This window comes from Myxocyprinus asiaticus, chromosome 13 (genome assembly GCF_019703515.2).
Source record: "Myxocyprinus asiaticus isolate MX2 ecotype Aquarium Trade chromosome 13, UBuf_Myxa_2, whole genome shotgun sequence".
Taxonomy (NCBI): Eukaryota; Metazoa; Chordata; class Actinopteri; order Cypriniformes; family Catostomidae; genus Myxocyprinus; species Myxocyprinus asiaticus.
The window spans coordinates 21,384,656-21,402,844 of record NC_059356.1 but is presented as its reverse complement, the minus strand read 5'-3'; the positions used below and the strand labels follow the sequence as shown (position 1 = coordinate 21,402,844).

The following is an 18,189-nucleotide window of genomic DNA, read 5'->3' as shown; positions in this document are numbered from 1 at the left end:
TGTGAAGCTCTCCTCCTACGCTGGATTGAGGAAAGACATGTGGGATCTGAGAAAGAGGTTGTATCGAAGGAACCGGGGGAAGGGCTCATTAATTTAGACTGTCTCCCCTGTTTTACATCATGCTTGAATAGATAGTGTGGCGTGTGGACCTGAGGGTTTATTTCACTGATTTAAATGCAAACAATGTGCTATAGTATAGTTGGACACTGACGGACGGATCTAGTAGGGGTTGGCGATGCAATATTACATCGATACCCGAGTAATGATAAGATCATATTATGATACTTTATGCGCTGTGTATTGTGACTTAAATATTCTGGGATTGCAGTCTTTATCATCTGTTTATCATTCATCTACATTGGACTTCTGTGTTTTGCGCAGTTATTTTCTTAGCTCGTTCTGAGTGTTGTAGTATGTTGCGCCTTCTCAAACACTTGCTCTGAATGATGCTCAATCTTTTGTTTTTCTTTTTTTTTTTTCTTTTCTTTTTTTTTTCTAAAACATTGCAGTGAGTTTAGTTAGAAAGCATTGTGAGGTAAAATATTGCAATACTTCCATTTGATTATAAGTTGCATTTAGCCTATACCAAATGTTTACCCCCATCTCTAGTCTCCAGTTTTGGGAAAACATGTTCTAATCAGTACAAGTGACCCATCCCACTTCTCTATGTACCCCACCAGCATTTGTAAACGTTTGTACCGATCACTGTGGATGAACTGCTTGTGCCATCAATGTTGTTTTTATCCATTAGACTTTAAAAGCTCTGGGGAGTCTGTGAACCGAATTCCATACACCTCTCTGCGTTGTCTGTAGCTCCAATGACAAAGCCGGCAAATGAAAACAGTTTTATTTAGACGTTCCTGCTCTAAGCTGCACATCTGGTGGCTATTGTAATGACAGTTAACATAACATTTAGGATGACTAATAATTATTCATGACATTTGTTTACAAGCAAAGGCTATTCGTGTTTGTGTTCTTTCTGTGCCTCTCGGTAAACATTTCTTCTTTAAAGGGAATTAAAAGCCTGTCTGGCTGTGGAAACAGGTTTGCGGCTGCGGTTGCTGAATTTCAAAAGGTTTAGAGTAATCATTCCATTTTTGCCAAGGCTATTCTTCTGAGTGGAATGTCATCATATCAGATGACCGTGCTTGTGGTCTTTATTTTTCATTTCATTCAGTCACTTCAAAAGCAAACGTTTGATCCTCTGCTCTTTTTCTCAGGTGATTCCTTCCCAGGTGCCTCAAGCCCATTCCTAAGCGGATACTCCTCCAGCGCTCATGGGGGGCCAAGCCCTCTGTCCTCGGATCCAGCCTTCCGAGCCCCCAACCCAGCCAGCCTACAAATGGCCCAGCTCTGGGCGTCTCACCCTCATGAAGGTAAGAACCATTGCCTTTCTATTTGCAGCAGAAAAGATCACGTCACTGTTTAAAACAAAGCGGGACCAGCCTTTGTGCAAGGCCGCTTGAACGTATTGAGTTTAACAATTAGGTTTGTTGGCAGATCAGTGAACTCAGACAAAAGCTGAGTGACTGGCAGGTCTGGGTGGACGGGCTAATGAAAAAAAAAAAAACCCCGCCCTCTATGGTACGACCCATGGGGACTTTTAGGCGGCTTTATATTTGAAGTTAATGGAAATTGACTTGGGATTGGAAGGGCAAGAATGTGGTGTGGGCTGTGCTTGAGCAGATAAAAGCGCAGCATTGTTTTTGATAAGCGAATGTGTGGCTGATTAAGGCTGCGGACTGGTGATGTGTAATATGCAGTCATGTCTGATGTCTGCGATGAATTACCCTCTCTCTATTTTGAAGTCAATTAACTAGATTCGTGTGAATGGTGTGCAATGGCTATAGAAAAGGCAATAAAAAATCTATTTCATCCCTGCAATCCTAATGTAGAATAGGCCTCATCTGACTGCTGCAATGTAATTTCAACCAATTCTTTTCATGAAATAGCTGGTGGTGTTGGTCAATAGTCAGTATCCGAGAGCTATGACAGAGGTTGAGAGATATCACTGCTGCAGTTCTTTGTATAACTGTACTACCTTTATAGCCTATGTTATATCACATTGCTGTCTTATCATGACGATATAGAGGCTCTCTTCCAAAACCTAGTGAGCTACCTAAGAAGGCAGCGTTTTAAAGTGGTAGATCACCCAAAAATGAAAATTCTTTCATTTACTCACCCTCATGCCATCCCAGATGTGTATGACTTTTTTTTTTTTTGCTGAACGCAAATGAAGATTTTTAGAACAATATTTCAGCTCTGTAGGTCCATTCAATGCAAGTGAATGGTGACCAAATCTTTGAAGCTCCAAAAAGGACATAATGGCAGCATACAGTAAAAGTAATCCATAAGGTTCCAGTGTGAAATCCATATATTCTGAAAGATAGATGTGGGTGAGAAAAAGATCAATATTCAAGTCCTTTTTTACTGTAAATCCACACTTTCACGTACACATTCTGGTGTGGAAGTGACGTTTACGTTCACATTCAGCCACCTACTGGTTGGGGCTGGTAAAAGGTGGTGAACTAGTGCTGCAACAACTAATTGATAAAATTGATAAATATCAGTAATGGAAATCATCGACAATGAATTTGTTTATCGATTAGTTGGGTATTTGCGGCAAGCTTGGAGAAGTTCTGTCAGTGATGTCACTTTTCAGCCCAGTGAAAATGTATTGCATGATGAGACTCGTTTGAAAAATGACTGCGACAAAGTGAAGCGGAAAAAAAAAAACATGACCTAAGTTGTCCAGCACATGAGAGCACTTTATAAACACTTCAGAGAAGATAATACACGCGTATTTCCATCTCGCTAAACTATTTGTCTTTACCACAAACGAGTCTCCATCAAACTTCACTGAGCAAGTGAGCGCATGCTTATCCATGTCAATCAAACTGATCGCAATGGAGAAAGGGAGCACAATCCTTTTGATTAATCTGTGCTTTGTGGTTTAGTCACCGTGCAACATCATTCCTCTATTTCCTTTTCGAAGTAATCAGTTGTGCTGCTTTCATGGATGTCTCTGAGGTCCAAGTGTGCCATCCACGTGAAAGCGCATGTAATACCTTGAGCTACGTTGAGACTTTTCAGCGCAAGAGTGAATCTGCACTGCATTACAGATTGTTACTGATATTACACTGTATATAGTGCTGAATATATTATATAATAATGCTAAGGGTCCTGATATTTTATAGTCCTGAATGTGCCAAATGTAATGTCTGATTTCACTAGTAAATGTATACTATGGCAAATATTATTTTACTGGATAAGCATACACTACCATTAAAAATTTATTTTTGAAAATAATACTTTAGAAACATGTAATCAGTGACAATACTATTTTTAAAACTTACAATATTAATTAAAATACTTCAAATGTAAATAATCAGTGACCGTACATGCATATTTTGTTAACAGTTATGTATTTATCTGGGCACAATTATTAATTCTATTGTGGTGTCACCAATGCCCTCTGCTGGGCAAATTTTTAGTCTTACTCCATCACCAATAGAAGTTTTCAAGTAAAGGAAAGGAGCTGTTTTCCATATGTCCTGAAAGTAATAATAAGAATAAAAACAATTAAACTTATCTTTTCATGATTCAGGCTTTTGCTTTGTTTTTTTATCCGATTAATCGAAGAACTAATCGAAGATTAATTGATTATCTAAATAATTGTTGGTTGCATTTCATCATCTGCACAGTACGCGCAAAGATTTTGCCTAAAAAAAAAACTTGCGCTTAACGTGGACAATCCGTGTCTTTTGCATGCCATTGAGACAGAATGGCATTTGAAAAACAGTATACCATAGACTTTAGAAGGCAGCTGCCTATTTAGACAGTAGGCAGCAAGGCACCTTGCAAGGTTTTGTAACCGCGATTAAATGTTTGCAAGCAGCAATAGAATTCTGAGATTCCATTTTGTGCTTAACAGATGCATTACATGTTTCCTTCCTATTCAAATTTTCATGTCTTATAGTGTGTAAAGTCAAGCCCTCATCTGCACTCCAACTTCAAACTTGTGTGCTTAAGCAAGATGATTCATTTGGCACTGAAGCCGTTCCAGCCCCTGCCATTTTGAGAAGATAGAGATTTCAGTTCTCAAAATGGTTCACGTGTGTACCAAACAACTGAAAGAAAAGCAATGTTAGCTCTGTAAAAGGGCATGGACGGATTATTAACAAGGTTTGTTGAAGGGTCTTGTTACCAATAAGGCCTTTGTTTCATGTCCCTGCAGAGAAAGTACAGATGAATTGTCTAAAAACTTGGCACAGATCATAGCACGCCTGCTTCACTCTGCCTGCTCAGAAATGTGATGAATAGCTGACATTGAAGTGTGTGAAACAATCAGGCATACTGCACTGGCTCCTCTGCGGATTGCAAGTAATCATAGGGAAAAACTGCTGCAGTACTGTTGGATTTAACTTTGAAGTGCAATTAATAAGCATAAATTGCAGCAAACTGTGAAACGTTTCAATTTTTTTTGCCGTGATTTTCTGCTATACGTGCAGTGTCTTCATGCAATAACTCCTAGAGCTGTGGTTAACTTTAAAATACACAATCTTTATGAATGCAGTAATGAGATTCTGCAAGGATGAGGCGTTCCACAACAATGGAGCCCTGTGCGGCTGGTGCATGCACTGATGACGATTTGAAACACATCGCTGTTTGTATTAGACAAGAATGCATCCCTGGAATGTGCCCTCCCAAGTCTTAATTCAAAGGTCGATGTGGCTTCACAGCTGTGGTGTGGGATTCTTTCATTTTGTCCTTAATTATGAGCATGTGTTGGTGCCTGTTATCTGCACTGGTCTGCGGTTCATCAGCACTGTAATCAGATGCGTGGCCGTTGAGGGCATCTCACCTTTGGACCATGCAGGAGATGATGGTGACTGCAGAGTGGTGCTCTGTGATTGATAGAGTTTCCATGCCTGCTGCTGCTGCTGCTGTCACACGTTGGACTACGCTCAGAGAGCAAGGCCCCTCTTTGGCTATGATGATGGATCTGCTGGCGCAGGTAGCGCTTTGATGTTTTGCTGTGCTTCCTGTGGCGTCCCCGGAGTCCAGATGATGGTTTTGAATACTAATGTGTTTGTGAAATTGGAGATGTATAATAAAGATAATGAAAAGAGGGAGAGCAGAGGTAGATGCCGATTGGGAGGTTGTGTCTTTCTGGCACAGATAAGGTGGCAACGGACAAGTCAGTTTTTATTTTTTTTCTGTTTTTCTTTTTTCATTTCTTTTTTTACCTTTCTCTGCCTAAAGGAAAGGGGTGGGTCAGGATGATCAACTAGTCCAAAAACTGACTAGTCGATCAATTCATTAGGTCGAGTAGTTTATTTAGGTGGTGTTTTTTTAGGTGGCACAAAGGACGAAAGTGCAAAAACACATTCTGTGTGAACAGCCCCTGTAGGCGGCTGATTTTTCCAATGATTTTCAGGTGTTAGCTTCATTGACGATCACTGGCCAGGCAGAGCGCGTATAAGCATCTCTCAGTGGGAAGTGTTAATCACTTAACTGTCGGGACTCCCTGCTGAGTTAATGGCTTCAAAGACTGAAAAAACACATCCGTTTTGTTTGAAAAAGTAATTCTGTCACTGAGGTGGGATCTTGTGTTCTCGTCAAGTGACCAATGAGGAGCTGCTTTTACTGAAGACGTCAAGCTGATGTGAATGTTTTCATCACACTCAGATTCTTTCACCAAGCTTTTTTCTTGCACTAAAATGAGCCACATCAGTCTGTTTTAATTGGATGCATTTCTTTACTCACTGAAAGCTTCATGTGGACATGCGTTCTACGACAAGCCTCGATTGGATAAATAAACAGTCACGCACTTTCACAAGGAAAAATTACTCCATCTTCACAATCACTTCTTTTGGATTGCGGCAGAACAGACACAGGAAGAGAGAGAATGAGCTCCGTGATAATGAGAACAGGTACTTTTCAATGCAGAAATAATGCAAAAGCAACTAATGACGGATATAAATAACCACAACGGAAATTTTCCAGTTTTGGTCCATTTTAAAATATAACCTTGCGAAAGCCGACCGAACCTGCATTTGGATGAGAAGCTTATTGCTCTTAATAGTCAACAAGTACTGTATGTTTGTATGACATATCTAATGTGTCATATCATGGCAGACTATTAAAAGAAAACATTTCTGCTGCCCAGATCTTTGCACAACATGACTATAAATGTGTAAAACCCTTTACATTTAATATTTGGGTCTTATATTATTTTAATACAAGTTATTAATAATTTATTATTTAAGATTACTGGTGTTTGTGTATGTGGTAATGTTGAATTATGTTGTAAATCTCATTACTGTGAACCACTTTGGTCAACTCTGTTGTTTTAAATGCTAAATAAAGATGAGTTGAGATTAAATCGCAAATGTTGTGATTTAATTAAATAAATATGCAGTTTACATGTACTGCGTGGTTCACAGTGGGTTGGTGTCCTGCTTTGTCATCTCCTATAACGTGAATGATTGTCAATGTCTGCGGAGTTTATAGTGGATGAGCGGTCGGGTTTAAAGTACGCAGCTCATCCAGAGTCAGATTGCAGCGTTTAGCGGTTTAATAAATCACACTAAGACGTCACAATGTTAATTTGATTCATTTTACACTGAAATGGACAAGGAGTAACAGAACACGTGTTTAAAATAAGCCTGTGAGCATTTTAAAGCAGTCGTGTGTCAGTCATACTGAGCACTGGTACCGGATAGAGTCGGTGCTCATTACTACCGGTACTGCAGAAACACTGGTATCGTTACATCTTTTTTATTTTAGTATCGACTTAGTACTGAAGTACCGGTACTTTTGACAACACTACTTTCTACCAAATGACACGTTTGTTGCCCAACTCTGTGTACAATGTGACAATAAATGTGTGAAAGAAAAGGATGCAATTTTTATTTATTTTTTTGCTATGTATTCTCAATTGGACATGTCTTTAACAAACAACCAAACATAGCAGATGATGCAGACTCATGGAGAAATATTGAAAAATACCAGTGTATTCAAAAGCTTCAAGTTGATTGGCTGTGAAAATGGGGTGTGACAGTGAAGCGTTGAGAATATTCAAATGAAAAATAATCTCCACAACACCTCACAAATAAGCCTGTGGATTATGCATAATAACAGGAACATTGATCACAGCAGAGGATTGGATGTCTGGCAGTGAACAAGCGGTGCTTTAATGGCTGTAGCAGTGGTGGGTTAAAGGGCTGAACCGTCCATCCTTCCTTCCTTCCGCATATTAAGCTAAACATTTTTTAATGAAATAAAAAATCTATTTTTCATCAGTTAGGCGATTTAAAATCGTTTGTCTCTAAAATCTCATAACAGAATTGCCCCTCACTCCTGCCTAATGCAGGCCTTGAATCGCCTCCTTTCTAGACACTTTGAAGCCCTTTTTATTACTTTTATACAGTACGTACCTCATGTCAGCAAGGGTATGCCATATTCGTTGCATCAATGCTTTTGAACATTAATGGCCTCCTTTTATTGACGTTCCATTTTGAGCCAAATTCCCCTCTACGTGTAGCCTATTTATACGTAACCTTCCACTGCCCTTATTAATAGAGCCCTGAAGAATGAGCCAGGTTAAATGATTCCTATGCTCCAAAAAAAACATATATCTTCAGTTTCATAATCACACTGGCCTAAACCTTAAAACTTTTGGGTGGATTACAATGTTTTTTTTCCCCCCTTCTCTCTCATTTTTAGTCTTGGGAGGTGCTCTATCTAACTGCCTGGCTAGTCAGGCAGTTCCTCTGCATAAGGCACATTGTGGTGCAGAATGGCAGCACTTCGGGAAAAAGCAGTAGCAGTCAAAACAAATAATCTTGCAAGATGTCATGGAGGCTGAGATTTGCTCACCGTTTCGCATTAACTGAAAGGAAGATTAAAGCTGATTTGATTTGGATCTCATTGAAAGCATGCTTGTCTCTGTCCTACCTCTGTTGAGGCATGCAGAAGAACACAGAAATAAATTGCTGCTGTTCTAGCCCTGTTGCTAAAAGCAGGATGTCTTCAGTGATCTCTTAGCATGGTGTCAGAATGCAATGTGCAGCATAGTACTGCCATCGTGTCACTTGAGGTGTACTAAATAAAGTGGCAGCCTTTGAACCACCAAACATTTTAGAGGGCTATTAGTAGTAGTGGTAGTAAGAGAGATAGAAGTGTATTTAAGTAACGTTTCCATCTAGGACTGGGTGAGATGGAATATTCACAAAATATATTCAGTATGGTTTTGCTGGCGATATAATAGTAAGCAGCATTGTAAATAGCTTAATTATTTTAATGTGCTAATTTTGTGGGGGCCTGGGTAGCTCAGCGAGTATTGACGCTGACTACCACCCCTGGAGTTGCGAGTTTGAATCCAGGGAGTGCTGAGGGACTCCAGCCAGGTCTCCTAAGCAACCAAATTGGCCTGGTTGCTAGGGAGGGTAGAGTCACATGGGGTAACCTCCTCATGGTCGCAATTTTAGTGGTTCTCGCTCTCAATGGGGCACGTGGTAAGTTGTGCGTAGATCGCGGAGAGTAGCATGAGTCTCCACATGCTGTGAGTCTCCGCAGTGTCATGCACAGTGAGCTACGTGATGAGATGCATGGATTGACGGTCTCAGAAGCAACTGAGGCAATTGAGACTTGTCCTCCGCTACCCGGATTGAGGTGAGTAACCGCGCCACAACGAGGACCTACTAAGTTGTGGGAATTGGGCATTCCAAACTGGGGAGAAAAGGGATAAAAAAAAAAAAAAAATTAATTTTTTTTTGCTAATTTTGTGATGATGAGAACGTTAAGACAAGATGATATTTTAAAGTTCAACATATTGGTAATTAAGCTGGCATGTTTCAGTTCAAACTATTAGTTTCAATAAATTTCAGATTCAGCTATTTGTTTGCACCATTACTAAAATGTTTAAAACTAGTAAAACTTTTGTAAAAATTTTGATATTGCTGTTTACGCCTATTACTATGGAATTTAATTTGTGCAAATAAATTAAAATGAATCAATATTCCTCCTTGTGCACATTTAATTAAAAACAGTATAAAAACATGCATTAATTATTTTAGGCTAGTTCTTAAACATTATGAATCTGCTTGACAGTGATTGTTTGGTTGAAATAAAAAAAAAAATAAAATAAAAAAAAAAACTTTTTAGCCATTTCAGACCAAATACATAAACATCAATGTATAGTTTGAATATGGTCAAAAGGCTGTAAAATGTTGAATTTGTTAGGATATTTTAGCGTTACTGCCCATCCTTTTTTTCCACACAGTATTTAAGTCAATACATGGCTGTGCAACTTCTAAATGAAGCAAGGTTGTGTGCACACATTTTTAGACATTTCTTTATTTTTTGACCTTTTATAACAATTAACGTGTACATGTCACATCACTAATTATGAAGACTTTGTTTTGACTGTGGAGCTGTGATTGTAGCTAAGTTTTGAGTAACCCTGGAGTTTTATGTTGAATGTTTTGTCACCGACTCCCAATTAAAATAAAAAAGCGAATGCAGTATTTCCTGTAAATGTGGCTGATAAAAATTTCTTGGTAATTTTGGAAAAGAAAAAGGCAGTTGAATTTCTTTGCCTCCAATACAGTACATAAACAGCTCAACCAATGCCATTTTGGAAGTCGTATGACTTAGTAATATTACCACACTTAGTATGTGGGCTGACTCAGTCCTTTATATAGCTCACTGTTGACAATAGAACATGTTTTAATCAGCATGGCCTGGTCTGACTGAGGAATTTAATCTACAGAATATAAGACTCAAAGTGAGATACGCAGAGAATGAAGACCATTTCATTCTCGGAGGCTTTGATACTGTTTCCATGTGGCTCCAATAAACCTTCGTTCAGAGCTCTGGCAACACTCATTGAAATGGGCTGACCTTTGACCCTGCCCCTCCAGGGCCCTGTATCTGCTATCTCTCTACACATTGTTTTGGAGAAGTGACTGCTCTGGGCATACATGAGTCAGTCCATAACAGTTGGTGTGACCTGATTTAATTGCTTTGGTGGTAAGAACTAACCCATTAAACGTAAGACACTCCTGCTATTGTTTATATACCAAAGTTGTCAATATTCACACTGAGGAGACTGGTTCGTTTGGACTGTTTAAACAGCAGCATGAATTTGAATGCCTAGTGTGAGATGCAGAGCTGGGCAATAGAGATCAAACAATATTGGTTTTTAATGACCGATATGATATACATTATTTTTGTGTTTAGGTCTCTGATTAAACCAAATGCATAACTGGTTTATATATATATATATATATATATATATATATTAGAATTAATTTGACTAATTTTAGTTGAAATATAAACTTGTTCAATGTCTGTCAATTAATATATAAAATGTGAAGTCATTTGTGTCCAACCTTATTGGTAAACCCGCTCAATCTCTACTAAATCAAGTTCTCAGGATAGATTTGTGATTTACTTGGCTGGTGATATAAATGAAAGGACCATAGTAAATATTGTGATTGATTTTATGTGCTTTCTTGCAGCCTCAGTGAGGAGTTTATGCATAGGCAGGCAGCCGTGTTGTAGATATTCCCTCTTAATCTCTGTTTATTAGAAAATGAGTTCTAACACCTTGTTCTCGGGTCGTCTTCACTTTCGATAATTTGTTGTAAAATCTTAAAAAGTGGTTCAGCAGCCCCTTTAACTTAGCTATATATCCAGTTTAATGCCTGCTTGACCTTTCTTTAGTAAACCCTGTCTGATTGTGTTGCAATTTTGCCATAGGGTAGGGAAAAGTGTACATTCCAGCATTATTTCACTCCATTCATTTGCTGCCGAGTCTAATCAAAGCTGCTCTCATCTCTTTACAGCAACTAGTGTTCAGCACGAGCACAACGTTTACTGTGAGCTCTTTGATTTAGTGGTTACTCATCTTTTCAGGATGTTCGTATGAGTCATCCTGACGCCTGCTGACCTCTCGCCAAACTGCCATGACTGTGTGATGCAGACGCTAGCGCGCTGAATAATTACATGCTCTAAGACGTGGCCGTCCGAAAACAAAAATTTCATTTGTCTCTCTACGTGCTGTTCCGAGATCTCATAGTCACTGTCAGATCAGCATGTGCCAGGGGCCAGGGTGGTACGAGCCTGCTCTGTATTGCCAAGTTGCTCCATAAAAGCTGCAACAGGTCTAGAATGTGCCTTGGGTGTCGCTGGCTTTAAATGCGAGCCTGCCCCACCCACAATGAACCTCTTGCAGTGGAGTGTCTGAGTGAAGGATCAGATTCACCCAATTAGAATTGATCTACTACAGCCAGGACCTTTATGACTCTATATTCTGGAGGATTATGCTCCAAGCATTTTGTCATCCTTTTTGAATGTCAAGTATGTCTGTCTTTAGAGAGCTTTTTGTTTTTAGCTCTTGACAACCCTTCTTGTCTTTTAATTTAACCTTTCTTCTTAAGGAGTAATGTTGTGTGTCAGCACTATTTGTGAGTGCTTTTTGTTCTTTATGGCTGTTTGTATTGTTTGAGGTTATGAATGTGCAATTATGTGTTTATGGACTTGTGTGTCTTTGTCCTTGGTGAAATCTTACATGAAATTTATTACTTTGCATGTGTTAATGGCCTCTCCCCAGTGACCAGATGTCAGACGTGAGAAAAATATTTTGTCCTTTGCTTTGGGTGCTCATAAGTCAGTTTTATGATTAGACACTCCCTTATTTTCTTGAATAATAAGACCTCTAAAATCTCTGTACTCTCTCTTACAGGTTTCCCTCACTTGCCAAGCAGTCTTTACCCCAGCCCTTACATTCCCTTGGGCCACCTTGAGCATCCCCAGTTCAGCCAGCATGCACTCTTTGACTCCCAAAAAGGTCTGTTTGTGTGTGATATCACATTTTAGCAGTATCACAATAATTTATTCAACTAGTAGTAAACATTTACATATTGGAGGGAATCTCACAAACTGTCAAATGTAAAAAGGTCATACAGTATTTGTATAATATTATAATATAATACTGTATACGGTATATTATTTAGAATTTTTTTGCATAAATAAATCCTATTTTTGGATTAAGAATTTTTCCATTGTTTATTTTTTTAAGTAGCATATTTTAATGTGAAAAAAATATTTATTATGCACCATTACAGTAGTTATTGTAGTGGAAAATAATTTAAAATGTATGGATGGGATGATTTTCATAACTATTACAGTAATTAGAATGGTATTTATTTATTTTATTTTTTTTCACTACAGTAATGGCAATTTGCATTGGTATTTTGTATAATTCAAAATGTAATTGATTATTTTACTTATTTTTTGGGTGAAATGTGTTTCAGATATTTATTTTTATGTTGTCCACCTATCAAAGTTGTCTATTTGAAAATATGAATCCGGCGTTACGTATGCTTTTATTTGTTTATTCTCATAGTATTAAAATGGTGTATAATACTATACTGTACTATAAATGGTGTATATATAATGTTATCAAATGAAAAACAGGACTAAAGTGTCTTTGGGGTAGTATGATGGATTGCTATGCTATATGTGTTGGATTACTTGGAGCAAAATTGTAATTTTTTTACCCGTACAATTTTTGCAATGGCTTTATATCCATAACCCAGTGTATTTGACCTGTGTCACAGTTAAATATTACATTGTAAAACTTTAGACCTTATTCTGCCTTAGCAGACCCAAGGCAAAAGGGCAGCACTTTATTTTTGTTAGCATTCACCCACTAGCGCTTGAACTTTTAAGAGTCATTTCTGCACTGCTGTACTCCAAGTTTTTTTTTTATTGATTTATTTATCCTTTATTTAGCCAGGAAAGTCCCATTGAGATACAAGATCTTTTCTTCCAGGGAGCCTGGTCAAGACGCCAGCACAAACAGTTTTACATAAAAAAACAATTTCACATGGTAGCACATACACAAAACATTAAAGCAACATAAGAGAAATAGTAAAAGAAAAAAGGCATACGGGCCATACCAGCAATATTCATAACACATTCCACATCAGGTCAATGATTATGTAAAACAGCAGCATGTTTCCTTCAGGACATTTGTAAAAGACCTTTAAGGGTATTCAAAGAAGATATTGCCTAATTTAAGTGTTTAACAAGTTAAATACATATGACCTATTTTTTTATATACTTTCTGCACTTTTACACCAGATTCTTTTTTTTTTTCTAATTCTCTCAGAGGGGTTTTACCTGCCAGGTTCAGTGCACTCCCAGTCTGCAATGGCTAGGAGCCCAGTGGCTCACATGCCTGGCTCCCTCTCCAGGGAAAAGGAGGCCCTACCTTCTCACAAAAGCTCTAAAGACTCAAGCAGGGAACTTGGTAAAGAGAAGCCCTGTAAAAGTGACCTAGGCCACTCCCTCCAGAGAAAGGAACGAGAGAGGCCAAAAGAGGAGTCACGGCCCCACAGTGTGGTGGACCTCACCCAGGATATCAAGGCAGAAGATGAACGCAGAGCAGGCAACACAGAAAGGCCTGCAAAGACTACAGAGCACACTCGGCCTTTCTTTCACCAGCACTCGCCTGCTCTGAGCACCACGGACACTAAACCCAAACAACCTCACCAGAACTTACTCGGTAACTGCGGGACCAGCAGCAGCATGCCAGATCGACACCCAAGTACAGAACAGGAGAGGAGGGACAGAGAACGGGATGAAGAAAACAGCCGAACAGGGGGCCAAGTTTTCACCGACAAACAGAAAAGATGTGATTCAGTTGCTACATCAGTTGGCACTCTGCATGTGTCGTATGGCAGTCCCTCTTCCCTGCAGTCCAACCAGTCCCATCTCCCGCCCAGGCTGGTGTCCTCTGGTACCTACCCTCCCCCTCACCACATGCCACCCAGCATGTACCCGCTCTACTCTACAACTAAAGAGCCAGGCAAAGAACACAGAGTGATAGCTCCTACTTATGTGCCTTCTGTTGAGGTTTACGACGAGCGAAAAGGGCCAATTCAAATTGCCTCCCAAGCTCGAGATAATAAAAATGACAAGAGCAGGGAGAGGGACTCGCACAGATCATCCCTGCTGTTGGGTAATGAGAGAACACATATGGACCATAGTCGGTCCTCTGTTAGAAGTGAGTCACCCCCTCACGGGGACGTCAAGAGAGATGTTTTACGAGAGGAAGGGTCGGTAATTAGGTCAAATGGTTTGGCCATGAAGAAGCCCCTGTATTTAGAAGGTTCCACAAATAAATCTGGAAACAGCCCAGATGCCAGGGACTTAACCAACACTACATCTAAACACATGATCCAATCGAGACTTGAGGCTGAATCCCGCAGCCAAGAGCGAGACAGGTTACAAAGGTCTGCCCATCCATTCTCTGGAATGGATCCAGGTGCACTTCATTCAGAGCAACGCCCGATGAGGGGCTTGGTTTCTGCTGAACCAAAATGGAAACCTTTCGAGATGGGGAATTATGCTACAAGCCACATTGCCGCATTGGCTGCCCAGCACACCCATGGCACTAGAGGTGAGGAAGAGGGCAAGCGGATGTACCTGGACACTACAGGCTTGCACAGGCCAGTGGGCAGCGGTGGAAGCCCTGAGGGACATGGGGAAGTGTCAGCAATGCAAAGCCTCATCAAGTACAGCGGCAACTTCTCTAGCGAGTCTGGCTCCAGGCATGGTTCTGACAGCCGCAGTCCATTTGGAGGGCTGGGCAGCATGAAACTGGAGGCCAGTTATCCCGGAGTGTCCAGAATTCAGCATCTTCTGCCCCAACAGCCTGGAAAACAGTTAAAGAAAGAACCTGAGAGACCAGAGAGTGCCAAATCCTTTGGCCGAGATGGAAGCTCTTCTCAGGGGGAAGCGGAGGTTCGGCATCCCCCAGTGGGCATCGCAGTGGCGGTTGCTCGTCAGAGGGACAACAGCAGCAAGCTCAGCTCTGTATCAGACAGGGACCGTCCTCTTCTTGGAGGAACCATCAAAGGTTAGCTGCTTTTTTTTAATTTTTTTTATCCATTCTCAGCATTGTTCTTAAAGGTGAAGTAAGTAATTTGTTTGTTAAAATACTTGCTCCTAATCCCAGTTTAACATGCATAGACAACCAAGAATGTTGTGAATGCCATGTTCTTATTTCTCTGAAAAGTGTAGACACAGTATATTTACATGCACTTTAAAAGTTCGATTTCAGTCTAAAACAATTTGTCTTTTTAAAATGTCATGTAAACACTTTAGTGAGCCCTAGATAATGCGATTGTACCTTGACTTCATCCAGCATCTATACGTTAATTAGACAACAGATGGCCTTAGAGTTCACGCCTGTATGCGCCGAAATTCAGGTGACTCATTTAACCAGCTGTGTTTGATGTCTTTCCTGCAAATATTAAATTTCACATTGTGTCATGTGTACTTGGATAGACACTTGAAGACTATAGCTCAAAAACCCACTGTATCACGATTATATTTGCGCATGTAAACGTAGTGACTGTGGTTCTGTCAAAACATTTGCTCTGTTTGAGCATCCTGACCAGCCCACCAGAGCAACCAATATGGGGTAGTGTTCTGGCATTATTTTTATAATCCCGTTTGATGACGCAAGTAGCAAATTAATTACTTCACCGGGAATGTAAATTGTTAATTTCCAGCCTCTTTTAGTACACATATTCACATTTTGGAACTGAAGATAAACATTTTGATATCATCTCACTTTGTCCCTGGTTTTAGCCCATTTATGTGGATGTGCTGTGTTTGGGAGGAGGGCTGGTGCACTTTCATTTCTTAAGCAGCATGAGCTTTGCAATTGCTTTGGTCCAGTGTTTTCCTGTTAGCAAAGGGTGTGTGTTAAACCTTTCACTCAGACATCACACGCTCGCCTGCATTATAAACATAATTTACAGAGCACAACTTAAGGTGGCAAACAAGCAGCGCATTCTAATATGACTTTAGGTTTGTTGCTTAGCAATCAAATCAGCCTTGGAAAGGGACAGAAAGAGAGGTGGGGAGAGTCATTAATTTATGTCCTCCTGTGAGCAAGAAAATTGCAGTAAAACATTAGTCCCCTCACACAGAAAGACTGTTTGAATTTACATTTAAAAAAGTGTTAGGGACAGAGCTTTGCTTGTCTAATTTGCCCTCTTTTTGATGCAAACGGATAGCATGTCGGACAGGCTTTTGGTAACCTTGGAAACAGACTGAAACCTTTTCCCTGGAGCATGACAGAGATCGTCCCCCTCCTCGGTTTAGAAGAAGACAATCTCTTTGCCACTGCCTGTCAATACTGAAAGGTTCAATACACTCCTAACTGAATCCCTCTCAGAAACATTATCTAGGTTTATCTTTTGGTAAAAAATGCTGTGCACCTTCATGTTTGTTATTTTGGTATTTTGAATACAAATTTGAAATCTTTTTAGTTTAGTTGCAATTGTGAAATGTTGTTTATGTCTGTAGCATCTCGTTTGTGGGTACATGAAAGAGCAGTATGACCTATGCATGATGCTGCTGTGGTGTTGAAACATTAAGTGGTTGATGGGTCTCAATAGGTTCTTGTAAAAGTGATATGCTAGTCCGCATAGGTTCTTTGTGGTTTTCCCTCTGCATAGTTTGTAAAGGGTCTGTCTGTAATCTCATACATGTGTTAAGACACTCCTTATGACTGGTGTGGAGTGTTAAGACTAATAAACACCCTTAGAGTTAGGGTTATTTCTGGAGCTGTGTATTTATAAAAGAGGTTCAGAAACTCGTAACACGAGTTTTTCCAGACTGGCAGACTCTTAAATCAATGCCTTTGCAAAGGGATATTTCACCAAAAATTAACATTCTGTCATGATTTACTCACCTTTTGTTGTTTCAAATCCGAATGAGTTCTGTGAAGCACAAAAGGAGCTGTTAAGCAAAATGTTAGCCTCAGTCAACATTCACAGTGAGTAAATTATGCAAATTGTAGTTTTTGGGTGGACTATCTTTTTAAGAGTGGCCGAGTAATGTATCGAGTGGTGAGCATTTTAAAGTTTCTGAGAGTTTTCAGAAATTTGAAATTATGAAAATTAAATGGGTCGAAGATGATGGATCGATCTATACACCGATCAGCCACAACATTAAAACCACCTGCCTATTATTGTGTAGGTCCCCCTCGTGCTGCCAAAACAGAGATCAGCAGTTACAGAAATACTCAAACCAGCCCATCTGGCACCAACAATCATCCATGCGATTATCTAATCAGCCAATCGTGTGTCAGCAGTGCATAAAATCATGCAGATTCAGGTAAGGAGCTTAAGTTAGTGTTCACATCAACCATCAGAATGGGGAAACATTTTTATCTCAGTGATTTGGACCGTGGCATGATTGTTGGTGCCAGATGGGCTTGTTTGAGTATTTCTGTAACTGCTGATGTCCTGGGATTTTCATACACAACAGTCTCTAGAATTTACTCAGAATGGTGCCAAAAACAAAAAACATCCATTGAACGGCAGTTCTGTGGATGGAAATGCCTTGAGAGATTGGCCAGACTGGTTTGAACTGACAAAGTCTACGATAACTCAGATAACCACTCTGTACAATTGTGGTGAGAAGAATATAATCTCAGAATGTTATTCTGAGATCCGGGTTGATGCTGTTTTGGTGGCATAAGGGGGACCTACACAATATTAGGCAGGTGGTTTTAATGTTGTGGCTGATCTGTGTGTGTGTGTGTGTGTGTGTGTGTGTGTGTGTGTGTGTGTGTGTGTGTGTATATATATATATAAAATTTATTTATTAGGGGTGTAATGGTTCGAATTTCTCACGGTTCGGTTTGTATCATGGTTTAAGGGTCACAGTTTCTGTACGGTTCAGTATTTGCTTTGTTCAGTTAAAAAAAAAATATATATATATATATTACTGCCAAATCCAAAGAATAATCTATTTGGTAAACACTTCAACAGGTTTTCCCTTAAAAAAAAAAATCATTGTTTTACAACAGTAACCATAGTTTAACCATGTGATTTTGTAGTAATATCATAGTAACCACAATATAAACATGGTTACTGTCATGGTTACTATATATTGTAAAATCATGTTTACTGTATAGAAACTGCAGTATTACTGTTATAAATCCATTGTTAATTGTATCAAAACCAGATACAATCTGCTCAGAAAACAGCGGTCATGGTTACTACAATATTACTATAGTAAAACCATGGTTAATTTTCGTCAGGGTCCTTAACTAAAAAAACATTTTCTTTAATTACTAAATCAACATTT

General features: G+C 39.5%; 1 protein-coding gene across 3 annotated transcripts in view; it reads left to right on the top strand.

Moving 5' to 3' along the window:
* The window catches only part of LOC127450156 (trinucleotide repeat-containing gene 18 protein-like), a 97,425-nt gene that overhangs the window by 29,093 nt on the left and 50,143 nt on the right, over positions 1-18,189 (top strand). For all 3 annotated transcript variants that reach the window (XM_051714001.1, XM_051713999.1, XM_051714000.1), the window contains exons 3-5: positions 1,221-1,376; positions 11,756-11,860; positions 13,187-14,938. In XM_051714001.1, the coding sequence (XP_051569961.1) occupies positions 1,221-1,376; positions 11,756-11,860; positions 13,187-14,938 (2,013 nt within the window). The remainder of the gene's footprint in view (positions 1-1,220; positions 1,377-11,755; positions 11,861-13,186; positions 14,939-18,189) is intronic.